Consider the following 15,481-nt stretch of genomic DNA (forward strand, 5'->3'; position numbering starts at 1 on the left):
CACACTATATGGCGTGCTGTTAAAATATTAAAATGTATATTAAAATAATTCTTAAACTGAAAATGTGAAAAGTAGCATTTACGAATACCAAACCACAGTTTGGGGCAAAAATATTGTATACAATATATATATATATATATATATATATATATATATATATATATGATCAAACTCACCTGTTTGATTAGGGTTAGAGCTAAACTCTGCAGTATATATACATACATATATATGTATGTAAAAAATCAAGGTAAATATTGCTTGATCAGTTAATATATTTATTCTACGTCATTTCCAAACATGCTGTACCTTCAAGGTGTTTTTTAAAAAAGCTAAAAATTTTAAGTTACATAAGAGTATTTTGCATACATGAAATGCTAAATATTAATTCAAAGCTAATCAGTAAAGCTATCTTCCATTTTTTTCACAAAAAAACTACAGAAATGTCATTTCAACCACACTGCCTCTGTGGTGGAAATTACATTTATGGTTTCAAAGTACAATTGATATGTTCATTGACTTTGTGAATTGAGTTTAATGAGTGTGATGAGTTTAAGACTTTTTCTAATAAATATCTCTGTTGTTTCTCTACATTCACGTTAATTCATTGTCATTTCCATCACCACGCATTTTTAAAAATATTTAAAAAGTTCTCATCACATTAAAAATGTATCCACAATTTATGAGATCATGCTCTACTTAATATAAAAATTCAAGTTATTTAATAAGCTCTTACCCAAACCAATATTAAATTTCAGTGTGACAGGTGTACGGTTCAGCATTTGGTCCTTAGGGCAGTTAATTTATCTCATTGACAAATGTATAATTATTGTACATTGTGGAAAAACTAGTTACAAAAATGATCTTAGACAATTCTTGAGTGGCATAAGTTATTCTATATTTAAATAACAGCTGTATATTGAGATGTGGTGGAAATTACATTTGTTCATTGTAGGTCGGAAAAATTTAAAATATTAACAATTTCTCTTGTAATTTAAGTTTGTCCTCTTACAGACCTTAAAACTAGACAAATTATTTAAATTTATGAGACTGTGTTACGTGACTTTTGACCAAGTTTTCACAAGGCTAAAAGTGCCCCTAGTTGAAGAAACGCCCATATATATATATTCTAACTTCCTGCCTTTTTCCAGTGCATATGTTACTACTAGAATATAAACAAATTTTATTTTGAAGGATTGAGCTTTGAATTATATGTTTGGCATCCAAAGTTAAAGCACCCCCCCCCCCCCCCCCCCCAAAAAAAAAACACACAAGACAGTTAATTGGTTTATAAAATGTAATTAAGCATGTTACATAACATACATAGGGCATAAAACATTTTCACAAGGCTTTTGTGAGACTAAAATTCATGGGAAATAAAAAAAAAAAAAAGAGGAAAAAAAAAAAAATCTAAATCACATACACAATAGAATAAAAGACATAAAGGAGAAATAAAACATATAATAGTGGTCGAATCTATAATGACACTCTCTGGACAACCACACACCTGTGCACAATGCACTGAAAAGTACTGAACAGAACTTTTAATATTGGCAATATGGCAACTGATTCCCATTCCAGTGTTCTGGACATACACAGGCAAAGTTATCTGCCACCAACACAAATTCACCACTAGCAGTCAAAATCAAGATGCTCGTTCTCGTTTTCTATCATTCATAACATGCGTTATGTGACACTAATCTCTAGAGTGGGTCGTTTATACGTGACCATCAAAACCATATTACCAAACTGTGCCACAGATTGTGTCAGAATTGGTCTGCATGCTAGTGGGGTACTGCTAACCAAACAGTTTCACTTTTAACACAGCATTACTAAACAAATCAAATCAAATATGCCCTAAGTCATCTTACAAATGGTTAAAATTTCTATGGATGATTTCGATTTCCATCAAATAAAAGCAAAGGGAACACTAAACAGGCCAAAATCAAGTGAAAAACAGAATATATTATTAAACCGTTTATAAACCGAGGACCGTCAGATACTACATACCACTGCAGATGCTAATATTTCCAAGTAAAATCTGAAATGCAGCTTGAAACATATGCCATTTCAACAAGTGTCTTTTTTAAATTTCCATATTGAACTATCTAAAGCGTGACTGACCACTGGTTTCAGTGGAAGTGCACAACCCGTGGTAGAGCTGAGGTGAAACAGGTAAGAGTGTTAAAGTACAAGATACAGTAGGTGTATATGGTTATCTAAATGCTTTTAATATCCCTGCAATTACTTTTTAGTCTCAGACTTACCTGTGATGAAATGCATGTCCTTACTTTGAATTTATTCATTCATTTATTATCCATTAACTATTACTTTAAGATTATGTATGTATAAAATGACACTAGTCATACTTTTCTACAGCAGAAACTGCACATTATGGAAGGCCAAGACAAACAAACTAAGGAACAGGGTTTCTCCCTAAATATCTTTCTTTTCTTGTCCAAAAGCTGCACTGTGAAAAGACTAAATGATTATTTTATTTTTTTTCATAAACAGCTCTTCATTAATCATGGGTTTTGATCTTTACTGGAGGAATTCTGGCATGGAGTGATAAGGAATGGAGATGTGTAAAAAGGTCATTTTCTTTGTTGAAGGAGCGTGTGGTCTAGTTCTCTCCTCCCTCGCCTCCTTCGCCCTCATCTGGTGCGTTGTCGGATGTCCATAACTGGTGGAAAAGGAAAATATGACATGGTCAGAACACATTCGGTATTATTTTAGTGTTAATTATACACTATAATAATTTTTATTAATATTTTCAACTAGCCTTATTTTTAGATTTTCAGTTTTCATTATAAATTTAATGTCTATCTTTAATCACATTTCTAAATATTTTTTATTCTGTTAGAAATGTTGTTGTTTATTTCAGTTAGTTTCTTTATTTTTTATCTAAGCTATTTTCAATTAACACAAATCTTTCTAATAGTTTGTCACTGATAACAACACTGATAACAATGGCCATTTTCTCCTTGACTGATCTCTTAAACTGCATCTCTCCGTTTTTAACGGTACATCACACCAATATATCAAACCATAACTGGTCATCTTTGCCTTCAAAAATTGAATCACCTGTGAGAAAATGAAATTTCTCTGCCATTACTTACTGTGAGGTTGTCTCTCAGTAGCTGCATGATAAGAGTGCTGTCTTTGTAAGACTCTTCATTCAGCGTATCAAGCTCTGCTATGGCCTCATCAAATGCCTAAATTTGTACAAAAACACATTAGTAAAAAACTTAAAAGTTTATATATATATCATGAAATTAAATATATACCGCAAGCGTGGTCATTTAAAAGTACCTGTTTGGCAAGGGCGCAGGCCTTTTCTGGAGAGTTAAGGATCTCGTAGAAAAAGACAGAAAAGTTGAGGGCCAGACCCAGACGTATGGGGTGTGTGGGCTGCATGTCTGTCTTGCTTATATCAAATGCTTTCTGATAAGCATCCTGAGAGTTCTCTATGGTTGCTGTAAAAAAGTCATAATATACTTGATTAGGCTCGCAATTCATATCAGGTACAAAAATGTAGAAGAAGCGCTCAATAACATCGTGAAGTTCCTGTGCTGATTTGACTAAATCTTACATATGCTGATGTTGTACATGCATTTGTCTTGCAATTTTTTTGCTAAACTGTTGTTGAAAATTGTGATTTAAATGTTACATTATCTAGTTTGCTAACATAAATGAGAATGTCAAAAATGCAAGAAAAACTGGAGAATCATTTTGAATGGGTTCAGTCATTAGTCAGTGTATTATTGTAATATTTGTAATATTTTGCGTCTTCAACGTTGTCAACGTTAACGCATGTGATTAATCTAAGAATTATAATGCGTTAATATTTTTTTTTACGCAAATTAATTGTTTGATTAGGTTTGACCCCAACGTTTTGCCGTCATCGCAGCGCGGAAGGAAATCATTGCCTGCGTCCCAATGTGCACACTATCCATCCTAAATTCTATGTGATATTAGTCATTTTCAATACTATTTAGGACAGATGGGGTGGATAGTATGCACATTGGGACGCGGGGATTGTGTGATTATAAGGCGCCGGGCTCGACAAAAGTGAAGCGAACGCGGAGCGAGAGAGCGAGTATCCGAGAGAGAGAGAGAGAGAGACCCCTATTTACAAGAGTGGAGACAAATTGGACCCTAATAATTTCAGAGGCATTTGTGTGAGCAGTAATCTGGGGAAGTTATTTAGCAGTATTTTAAACATTAGAATAGTAAACTTCCTTAACGAACACAGTGTCCTGAGTCCTAGTCAGGTTGGCTTTCTTCCTAATTATAGAACTACTGACCACATTTACACCCTACACACCCTAATCAATAAACACGTAAAACAGACTAAACACAGAAAAATATTTGCATGCTTTGTCGATTTAAAAAAAGCATTTGATTCTATTTGGCACGACGGATTATAGTACAAACTTTTACAAAGTGGTGTAGGGGTAAAGTTTATGACATTTATTAAATCAATGTATTCAAGCAAAATATTGAAATACCGCTTCCAATTTGGTGTAAAATCTTTGATAGTGTAATTCAGCCCATAGCGCTGTATGGAAGTGAGGTTTGGGGTCCACTCAGTGATCAGAGCTACACTAGATGGGACACACATCCAACAGAAGCCCTACACACAGAATTCTGCAAAATGATTCTAAAATTACAAAGGAGAACACCCAATAATGCATGTAGGGCAGAATTAGGCCGTTTCCCATTGATTATAAATATACAAAAAAGATTGCTCAAATTCTGGATGCATCTAAAATCAAGTCCCACAGAATCACTACATTTTAAAGCACTACAATCCCAAGAACTGAAGCCTGAAAAGAGTCCACTCAGTCAGCTGGTTCTGAGACTTACTATCCTGACTAACTCTACTAACACTAACCAGTCTCAGACCAGCACTGCTTCTCACCCAAACATCAAAATAAACCAAATTATCAAACAATCTAAAAATATATATCTGGAACACTGGGATCAAGAAACCAAAACACAAAGTAAATTACTACTCTATCGAACTATAAAATTAAAATATGATTTAGAAGAATATCTCCAGAGTGTCAAAGAAACAAAGCAGAGGCAGATCCTGACCAAGTACAGGCTCAGTGAGCACAGACTAGCCATCGAGACCGGCAGACACAGAAAGAGCTGGTTACCCAGAGAGCAAAGAGTGTGTGCTCACTGTGAGACAGGAGAGATCGAGACAGAGACACACTTCCTACTTCACTGTTACCAATTTAAATCAATCAGAGGCATATACATCAACAAATACACAAACATCATTAAGAACTTTACAGCCATGACTGAAGAGGAACAAATAAAGATAATACTAGGAGAGGGACAGACAGCAGCACTGGCTGTGAGATATGTGTGGACGTGCCACAGCCTGAGAGACAGCAGGTGAACGTGTGTAATGTGGGTAATGTGTGTATTATGTCTGACCTCAGAGTGTTTCCCTACTGTCTACCACAGTTACCCTCAGCCTGTGTGTGTTTATATGTTAAACACTGTGGTGTTGTTCACACAAGTTCTTATTTGTTACACTGTGTATTTAAGTTTATATTGTTATTGTCATGAATCTGGTCTATGAACTTCCGTTTACTCACCATCAGAGATCACTCGCTCACCACATTGACTCTTGCACCACACTACTGTTGCACTTCACCTCAAACTACAATTCCCATAATCCACTGCACTGACGACACACAGCTGATTGCACTGATTGCCCAGCTTACTTAAACCATGGACTTCCTCTTCCTCTCTGCCGAGTATTGTGTAGTGCATATCACTCTCATAGCGATAGCTACGCAACGGCGCCACTCAGTTATCGTATCCTTGCCTTTTGTGTTTTCTAGCGTTTTGATTCTTGGCCGTGTTTCCTGGATGAACCCTTAGCCTTGCCGTTTGAACTCCGTTTGCACCTCTCTTGGACTGCTGCTTGTGTGCCTGGATTATCTCTCTTGCCTTGCCCCTATTGGATATTGTTTGCCGATCGTCGACCCACGCTTGCCATAGATTACTCTGTCTTGCCTGTGATGTTCCTGTTTGCCATTGTATGAACCTTGCTTGTTTTGTGACCTCGTCTTTTAATAAAGCCTCGCAAATGGATCCGCACGTTTCACGTCGTGTTCGCCCCGTAACAGTTATAATGGTTTTATTCTATTATTTTGATATTTTCATTGTTATTATATTTCTCTATATATATTTCAAGCTTTGGCAATATTGTATTTTTTACAGTCATGCCAATAAAGCAATATTGAATTGAATAGAGAGTGTGAGAGAGAGAGAGAGAGAGAGAGAGAGAGAGAGCACGAGAGATATGTATACTCATATGTGATAAGGGTACAGCGAACCAGTGTTGCCAGGGTCGCAGTTTTCCCACGCAATTGGGCTATTTTGAAAATACAGTTGCGGGAAAAATTACAGAGCCGTGGGTTGGGTTTTTTTGGGCTACTTTTAAAATGTACCGCAGCCGCCCATAGTGTATACACATGTGATCGCAAAAGGAAGTTATTACAAACACTCGATGGTGGTTTAAAGTGAGTTCTGAGTAAAAGTGTATTATTAATCTCATAAAATGTCTTATGTAGCATGATGCTAATGTTAGCTCTAATGCACCTGCAGAACAGGTCCAATTCTTCTTCATAAGGCATTTTATCATAATACTTCATGTAAGGTCGCAAGAAAATGTTTTGTTGTATTTATTTAGAAATACTTTTGATAATAGTTGGGTAAATGTATACTGGGATTGAAGCCATGTGGCTTGGTAAACGTTTTATTGTCAGTATAAAGGCTGATAATGGCTGAATTAAAACAAAAGAATAATAAGGGTTATGTCTCATTCCTGGCAGAGATGTGAAAGGTTATGTTTCCTTAAACTAGTTTGTCATGCATTCCTTTATTTCAACACATTTACAGGTAAATCCTAATATTTAAAATTTGCGATTAATCGTGATTAATCACAGTCCAGGCAATTATTTTTTTTAATCAATTGACAGCACTAATATAAATAAATAAACATACTACAATAAATATAAATATTTTATGAAAATATTATACATTTAAAATTTAACTTACACAAATTTGCTAATAATAATGATAAAAAATTAAATAAATATTATAAAATTAAAAATATAAAAAATAAATACAATAAATACTATTATTAATATTATAAATACACAAAATATTTTGCTAATATGATAAATAATAGCCTACTATAAATATTGTATAGGTTTAAAAAAAAATAAAAAAAATAAAATCCTTACTGTTGAGGCCTACAAAGCTACAAAAGAGAAACACTACTAAAACTAGGTCATCCAAAAACTATAAAAATGAAATTACTAATATGAGCCCCCCCCCCCCCCCCCCCCTCCAAAAAAAAGAGTTCAAATATTTGTTGCTGAGAATAAGTTTCTCTATTGAGCAGATAATGATCAGCCTATACTCAGACACAAGACAAACGTCCCCTTATTTAGATGTTTCCAGTTACATCATACCAAGGAAAGTCCAGTCCTATATTTTACGGAAATGCTACGAAAACCAGCAGTCAAGCATTCTTACCTTTCTTGTCGTCTCCTGAGGCGACTTCAGCAAGGTATCTGTAGTAGTCGCCCTTCATCTTCAGGTAGAAGACTTTGCTCTCAGGATTTGTGGAATTCTGGATTAAAAATTTGTTCAGCAGCTCCTGTAGAAAAATAAATTATACAGTGGAAAATCTTAAAACTCCACATTTAGACACTTTCATGTCATTTCATTAGGCCACAATGAAACATGCAAACCACCAGGTGAATGACCTTAAATGCAGGTTAAATATCAGCTCATCCTCCTGTTAGTGCCGTTCCCATGCCGACTCAAAGCAGTTTTAAGGGATTTCCCTCCTTCATTTTAGTCCAGGATTAAACTTCATCTCTGTCTCAGAGACTAGCCCCTAGTTGAAGTGCTCCATCTCTGTATCCGTCTACCCGTCAAAGACTGCTTCAGCAGTAATCTTTTTCAGTGAAAGCAACAGCTTTAAGGCATGAGTAAATACCAGATTAACCACCATACCAAGGATGAGACAGATTACCACAGAAACGCCAACACAACATCATAAGGTATGTCCTACTCCTTACCACGCTATGGTAAGAACAGGTCAGAAAATACACCATCAAAAGCTTAATATTCTCTCCATCCTCCTACACTTCACAGCATTCTGCTTCACAAACCTCACAAACACCGTTACAAGAGAAATCATTAGAAAACAGATCAGCAGAGGTTTGCTCAAATCTATTGCTCTCTCAGTGATTAAAGGGATGGTTCACCCAAAAATAAAAATTGTGGCAACATTTACTCACCCTGAATGACTTTATTCTGTGGATCATGACATGTTTTTGGCTTTAGGATGAAAGCCAATTGACTTCCATTGTACAGTTTTTCAAAACAACTGCGTTTGTGTTCCACAGAGGAAAAATCATGCAGGTTTGGAACGAAATGAGTAAACGAGTAAATGACAGAATTTCCCTTTAAGTAATGTTTTAAATAATGTTTTGGCTTGAGGAGTACAAACTGCAACCAGAAGCTTCCAAACAAACTAGGGATGCACGATATTATCGGACTGATATCGAAATCGGCCGATAATAACTTTAAATGTAAATATCGGCATCGGCCTGACATGCAAAATTATGCCGATATGTCTTGCCGATAAGGGGAAGGGGTTAACTCGCCTGTGATCCTATGATGAATAGATTGACTGTTTTGGATCGCTGCATTTAATGTGTGAAGGCATGTACAGAATGACGCGTTCGGTGTGGGATAGAGTAAACCGTTATAGCACAAGCAGGGGCAGCAGTGACAGCCTCCCCCAGGTCCTAATGCCCGTTCGGTAAGTAGTTTTAATAGTAGGGGCGCTGTTGGCCTACTTCTAATTAAATTAAAAGTAAAATAGCCTACACAAATAACATTTAGACTGTGTTTCTGATTAAATAAAGCAGTAATTGATGTAATAAAATAAGTATGTTTTGATTTAATGGTCAGAAGCTATAGCTTACATGAAAAAAAAAAATCACAAATATGACACTTGTAAATTAAATCATTTTATATATACTGATTTATTCATTAATGTGTAACATTTTATTTTTTAAACAAATCATGAGCTCTAAAAGATTTTCAGAATTTTTACAACTCTTTTGTTTTAGACCATCTACAAATGTTAAATCTTAAAATAAAATATTAGGGTTAACACTGCATCTTTCTGGGGGAAAAAATGCAGCGATTGATATAGTTGATTTATATTTATTTTCAAAGCTTCAATGTACTGTTAAAAAACCTTTTTTTTATTTAATTCTAATAAATAAGTTCTTGTTAAAAACTAACCAAGATTAATAATATTTTGCTTATAATTTCTGCATAGGAGAGACTTGGTGTTGTTTCCAAACAAAAGGAAATATATCGGTATCGGCATCGATATCGGCCAAAATGAGTTGAAAAATATCGGCATATCGAATATCGGCAGAATTCCAATATCGTGCATCCCTAAAACAAACACAACCAAAAGCATAAGAAACATTCTCCGGAATGAGGGCCTGTTTCTTCTTGCTTGCCTGAATAGAAAATAATAAAAAATAATTCTTCACACTTGTCAAGGATTCTCAGCACAGAGATGCCAGTCATTGAGGACCAATCCAGAGAAACAAGGTCAGTGCTATTCCAGCATCCCATTTCAGGCCTAAAAATGTAGAAGCTACTAAAAGCAGATGCACATAAAATAGCACATAACTGAGCATCCAAACCCAAAATCTCGTCAACAATCTTTGTGACAAGCCTAATTTATGTGGATGCATTACATTTTCAGGGACAGCCGAGGGAAAAAAACAAAACAAAAAAAACTTTTAAAACACTTATTCAGCAAAGTAAAAGTAAGACTTTTACATAATCACAAAAGATACTTCATTTGTTCTTTTGAACATTCTATTCATCAAAGAATCCTGAAATAAACACATCACGATTTCCACAAAAATATTAAGCAACACAACTGTGACTTTCAATAGTTATAATAAGAAATGTTTCATCAAATCAATATATCAGAATGATTTCTGAAGGATCAGGTGACACTGAAGACTGGAGTAATGGCTGTTGAAAATTCAGCTCCGTCATCACAGGAATAAATTACATTTTAAACTATATTAAAATAGAAAACCTATTTTAAATGGTTATCTTTCACAATATTACGGTTTTAAGTGGATTTTTGAGGCTTGCTGGACATAAAGACTTAGTATATTTTACGGTTCAAAAATATTTTTTTTCTAAGGATGGTCGACTAGACTTCCAACAACTGACTGGGTTAAAAAAGTGAGGTTAACTAGTCATCTTTGTTTAAGAGTAATATTTTTAGTGGTGGTTCTATAAAAGGGAAGAATTTTGAGAAATCACTTCTCAGTGTGGATTAAGTGTAATTTCTGTACATTCTGGGAGCTAAAACCCCTTCTGAGAACTTATGTTTCTAAATCCATCCCAGCTTCAGTGAAAGTGCAATTATTGTACCACATTATACAATAAATTTTGAGATAATTATGGTCAGACTCCAAATATTTTTAGTTGTTGATCATGAACACGCACAGGCGAATGTCTTTATGCATTCCCCTGATGTTCAACAAATATAATCAATGATAAATGCAGGAAACCCTTGTTCGGTGAGTGTAGTCCTCCCTACTGAGAGTATGAGAGTTGGCAGCATGTGGCAGACTGTCTGGACAGGTGGGGGTGTGGAACAACCTTGATCCCAGAGCAGATTCAACAGTGAGATGAGTCACAGACACACCCTCAGCCATCACAGACGAGCTGGGAAATCAAGCTGGAGTTCTCGCTAAAGCTGTGCACAGAAATGGCCATGACTCACTGCACAAACACAGTTCAGCACTTACATGGGTTTAGACTGGGCTACAGCAAAACCATTGCTAACAGCACCACTGACTTACCAGAAAGACAGTGATTGATTGTAAATGCTTTCTATTTCCACAGGCAGCACTTTCTGGAAGTCCAGGTAGTGGCAGATAATGAATAAATGGCCGACGTTGGCATGAAATGAAAATCCACCCATCTATATTCTAACTATCAACATCCAATGTATGTTAATAGCTCTTTTTTTATTAGAATTTTGTTAATTGTTAATCACAATGTCACTGTTCAGTCTTCTATCAGTATTTCAGTTACTGCACCACTTTAATATTCTATACTATTTAGTATTTAGTTTAAATAAATTAAAAAGAAATACTAAAAATCTAATGTTTTAAATGCTACCTGGATTTAGGCATCATAACATTATGTACATGAAGAAAAATGGTTAATAACTTTGAGACTTGCTAAAGATTACATTTAAATTATTCGTAGTAGTTTAAAGATTAAAACACGTGTTAGATGTGTAAAAATAGAGGAACTATCCAATATCAAGCAATACCGATCATTTTTGTCCAATACTGATAAAAAATTAATATAATTAACATTGGCAACTTTGTCTATAGCTCACATGATGTTACTATTATGCATATATAAGCCACCTAGATATCACCTCTAGTAAAAAAAAAAACGCATTGGTTGACCACATAAGACATTAGTGAATTTTACAATATTGTTCTACAATAATACATAAAGAAATTGTCCATACAACACCCATAAAACATGGTCTAATAGTAGTAGACCACCATTTCATGCTACCATTGCAGCTCTTTCTGTGAGAAAATAAACCGCATCTATTTTTAGAGCAAACCTCCTTCAGGCAACATTAAACATTATTGCAAATAATGTGAAAACAAAAAGTGTCTGAGTGGATAAGGCTAAAGTATTCTACCAGTAGCACAAGCATTGAGAATGAGGAACTGCATAGCTCACTATAACCCAGCAGGCATTCAGAAAGCGTTACTAAACTGCACCTGAATGCACCTTTACACACACCCACTGCTGAACTTTGATCATCTCATCACGGTCAGGGCTATGATTTGATTATATAAACAAACACTTCCTTCTGTCTATCAGGAAACATCTCTTTTTACATCATACCAATTAGATCAGGGTAGGTTTGCTTTACATAAAGCTATTAAATACAAACTGCACGGTTTCAAATTGGATTCATCACAACATATTCTAGATATAAAAATAATGAGACGGTGACTGTTCTTGTGCAAGACTGTGCATGCTCCCCTTAATATAGACACCCTCGTCTCCAGCGAGAGCCAAAACTGGGCTGCTGTTCCATCAGAAAAGAGGACATAATCTCTACCATGTTATGTGTAACACACACACACGTGTTGGACACATACTAATATAATAAATACATATAAACATGGTAAAATCATAGCTGTGCTTATATTAAAAAATTGATTAATTCAGCAAAGACCACTGAAATGTACAGATTCAAATTGTACGTTTAAACAAACAAAAAGGCCCGAGACAATCAACCCGAGACCAATTCCATCCATTTACATAGTGATGTGGATTAGTATTTATAACTACAGACTAGGGCTGCACTATTTGGGGGAAAATATTTAATTGTGATTTTTCTGATGACAATTGCAATTGTGATTTAGGTTTACTGTGTAGGGCTGCACAATATGGCCAAGAATGTGGTTACATAATCATATTTATTTTATTTCTTTCTTTCTTTTTGGTGTTTTATTAAACCATCAAGCATCAAGCTGTTATTTAGGGAAAAGACAGCCAGAAGCGCTTGAAGCCTCTCTTTTGTTCACAACAGTTTTACAAGCACTTGCCAAACATAATTTTGGAAGATGGCACATCGTGTTCCCAAATGCACAAAAGTGACCCAAACTGAGAGCACATGCAGAGATGAGTTTGTGTTCGGAGCAGCTTTTCCTGCTGAAAACACCAGCTCATGAGCTGCTTGTGTGTAAACGAACACAGTGCCATGCCTCACTCTAAAACAGTCATGTATTTATTTAATTCAATGATAAATCACACTAAGCCATATCACAGTTTTGGTTTTATTTCGATTAACTGCGTAGCCCTGTCCCAGACATTTGTGTTCTTAACTGTGACTGGTATTTTCTTTCTTTCTGTTCATCCATTGCTAATGCAAATTATTTTACCTAAAAACTTCACACTATTCTTTTACATTGTATTAATGTGTAAACTCACCAACACATCGTTGCAGATATCCCGCAGTTCAGACTCCACTTTCTCCCGGTATTCCTTCACCATCTGCAGTTTCTTGTCATTTCCTTCGGTCTTCTGCTCGATGCTGGAGATGACCCTCCAGGCAGACCTCCGGGCACCCACCACATTCTTATAGGCGACAGATAGCAGGTTTCTCTCCTCATTAGACAACTCAGTCCCAGCTTCGGTCACCGACTTCATACAGGTCGCCATGTCATCATAGCGCTCGGCCTGCTCGGCCAGCTTCGCCTTCTGGATGAGCTCTGTTCTGTCCATCCTGCTGCTTTTCTTCAAGTCTGTGAGTGTTTCTAGGTCTATGGGACACTCGACTAATCAATGGAGGGGAATGAACCGCTGCTTAATCCCTGGAGAGGCTGAGAGGAAGATAATGACAGTCAGGCTCCATATATTGATTAGAGAATAGTGGTCACAAATCATTTATGTGAAGCAATCATTCTGTTCACTACCATACATTGACGACTCGTCCTTTTGAAGCATGTGACTATTTCATGACTTCAAAGACTGATTTTATCACAGTTGTGGAGCCTTTCATCAACAAAAACACCATTTACTGAAGGAATCAATGTTTTGAACTCCGAGGGTCTCTAAGAGTGAGGTCTTGTCATAAACTGGGATATCTCGCTATTGAACAGAACTGGTTAATAGAATGATTCAATCAATCGTCCATATCAAAAGACAAATTTGTCGCCACCTACTGGCGTAACTATTAGAACGAGTCACTGAACGAATCCGTGAACGAATCTTTTTGGTAAATGATTCAAACGATTCGAATCACTGAAATGACTCAAAATCCCTACCACCGTTCCGTGTGAATCTTACACTTTCATTTTCCTCACACATACTTAAAATTCGTCTTAAAACCTAGCGAGTTGCCTTCCAAGACGTTGGACGCGTTCCGACAGATGTTGTCTAGGTAGGTAAGTCACTAGGTTTGGAGACACGGACAAGGGTGTGTGTGTGTGCAGCTTAACACATCTGTGTCAGTGTGATCCGTACAGCCCTGCCCTGTTCACTAAAATGTGCATATCTTTAAACTGTGGACCCACTGTTTAACATCATCTTACGGAGTCAATATGAATCAATGAAACCCAGCCTGATTTCCGTAGCAATGAGGTTAACTTACTGGCTTACTATACAAAGCGTTAATTTGACCATCTCAGCAGTCAGATATGCACATTACCATATATTAAAACACATTTTAGTTTATATGACAAATAGCTCAATCGAGATCAAAGTATAGCTACAAAAAAGCAACTGTAGCAATCTGACGACCCGCCTTTAACAGCGATGGGTCTCGTCTTGTCCAATTCCTTATTATTTTAGACAACAAATATATAACAAATACGCAGACGGAAAATAAAAGCGTCCCATATAAAAGGTAAATATATGTTTACTACATTGTAATAAGCAAATCAACCCTTTTTCCTGATCGATATGGACGCAGTTTGGCAGCCCCTCCTGCCTCTCAGCGCGGTTATAACGATTCCGCCGTCCATTGAAACAATAAAAATTGTATATAAGAATATAAGCGTGTACAATAAATAAACATATAACTTTAAAGCTAAAATATATTAGGCTGCATCTCACCTCTTGATCAACGGTTGACTCCACCGGATTGATAGCCTTTGAGCTCGGATGGTTAGGAAAAAAACGTAGTAGAGAAAGACAATCGAAAGTGTTACTGTAGGACGTCGCTAATCCCGCCTGTCAGCCAATCAGATGCCGCGCTTGCCTCCTGTCACTCGTTATACTTCAAATGATCATCCAATAGCTGATTAGCGCGGGGAAAGGAGGCGGGCCGATACGAACGGGTTCGGTTGCCCCGTAGACTCTGACTTGTAGCCACGGGGTTTCCTCCAATTAGAGCAAGGGGGATGACGTCACTATTGCTATGGTGATCCCCCCTCCTCCTACTCATCCCCAGCATCACCATCAGCATCATGATTGGGAACGGGATGCAGCAACAGCAGATCTAGCCTACCTACTGAGACCCAAATACCATCTCTCTAATTAATCAGATTTCAGAGGTAACTGCTTTGGTTCCTTTAAGGGCTGGCTGAGTCTATACGAGATGTGTTTGGGTTTTGCAAAAATGTACAAAGTTCAGCTCTTAAGAAAAGAAAAGATGCTGTAATCCCAGCTCAGGTATAACGTATTCTGAACACGATTATACATACACTTACACATAAACAATAAAGTAGGAGTGGCTGTTTCACATTGTAACTATAACCATGCTAAAAGGACATCTTTACAAGGACGCTACCCATTTAAGTGTGGCTTCATTCACAATTGGCATCAAGCACATTTTTGC

General features: G+C 36.4%; 1 protein-coding gene across 1 annotated transcript; it reads right to left on the reverse strand.

Annotated features, from left to right (window-relative positions):
• Positions 1-1,271: 1,271 nt before the first annotated feature.
• Positions 1,272-15,003, reverse strand: LOC306850501 (14-3-3 protein zeta/delta-like). Its single transcript, XM_079386160.1, has 6 exons — positions 14,758-15,003; positions 13,132-13,523; positions 7,567-7,690; positions 3,310-3,473; positions 3,117-3,212; positions 1,272-2,680 (listed from the first exon to the last, which is right to left on the reverse strand). Exons 2-6 carry the CDS (start codon positions 13,423-13,425, stop codon positions 2,621-2,623), a joined length of 738 nt encoding a protein of 245 aa, XP_079242286.1. The 5' UTR covers positions 13,426-13,523; positions 14,758-15,003; the 3' UTR covers positions 1,272-2,620.
• Positions 15,004-15,481: the final 478 nt, after the last annotated feature.

This window comes from Barbus barbus, assembly GCF_936440315.1.
Source record: "Barbus barbus genome assembly, chromosome: 30".
Classification (NCBI taxonomy): domain Eukaryota; kingdom Metazoa; phylum Chordata; class Actinopteri; order Cypriniformes; family Cyprinidae; genus Barbus; species Barbus barbus.